Source organism: Geospiza fortis, unplaced genomic scaffold (genome assembly GCF_000277835.1).
Source record: "Geospiza fortis unplaced genomic scaffold, GeoFor_1.0 scaffold23, whole genome shotgun sequence".
Taxonomy (NCBI): Eukaryota; Metazoa; Chordata; class Aves; order Passeriformes; family Thraupidae; genus Geospiza; species Geospiza fortis.
In genome coordinates, this window is record NW_005054303.1 from 8,840,017 (window position 1) to 8,840,565 (window position 549).

The following is a 549-nucleotide window of genomic DNA, read 5'->3' on the forward strand; positions in this document are numbered from 1 at the left end:
CTGGCCCCGCTCAATAACGGGGGAGCGGGAGCGGCTCCGATGAGAGCGGACGCGGGGGGACGCCACACAAAAAAAGGCTGATAACCAGAACGCGATAAAAGACCTACCGGCCACGCGAACTGGAAGGGAATAACAATCCTGCCCGTCTCGGGAGTTCTGCCTTGGTGGGAGTATTTGTTGCTGTTCAAATAGAAAATATTTCCACCGAGAACGGGGGTAGATCCGAATCCGTAGTTGCAGGGTCCGACCGGGGTGATCTTGGCCTGATATTCCTTGAGGCAGACTTTCACGTAAGTGTCGCACTCGTCCCGAGAGCAGTCCAGGTTCTCGGGGCTTTTCATGCCATCGCAGCATTCCCCATTGAACAACTCGCCGTTTACATTCCGCACCGAGTTAAGCTGCAGCTCGAAATAGCCCGTGGACCGGGACACCTAAAAATAAAAACCGAAGGGGAGACAGCCTCGTTACTACTGCGGCCGGGGGCAGCACCAGCAGCGCGGTGCTGCGGGTCCCCGGCTCCCCACGACAACTTTCGCCCGCTGCGGGGTT

At 57.7% G+C, this 549-nt stretch overlaps 1 protein-coding gene across 1 annotated transcript in view; it reads right to left on the minus strand.

The window, feature by feature from the left end:
• JAG2 (jagged canonical Notch ligand 2) overlaps positions 1-427 on the minus strand; it is a 67,966-nt gene extending 67,539 nt beyond the window's left edge. Inside the window, exon 1 of the mRNA XM_031066277.1 lies at positions 108-427. Within this exon, the coding sequence (XP_030922137.1) occupies positions 108-341 (234 nt within the window). The 5' untranslated portion in view covers positions 342-427. The remainder of the gene's footprint in view (positions 1-107) is intronic.
• Between the last annotated feature and the right edge of the window lie 122 nt (positions 428-549).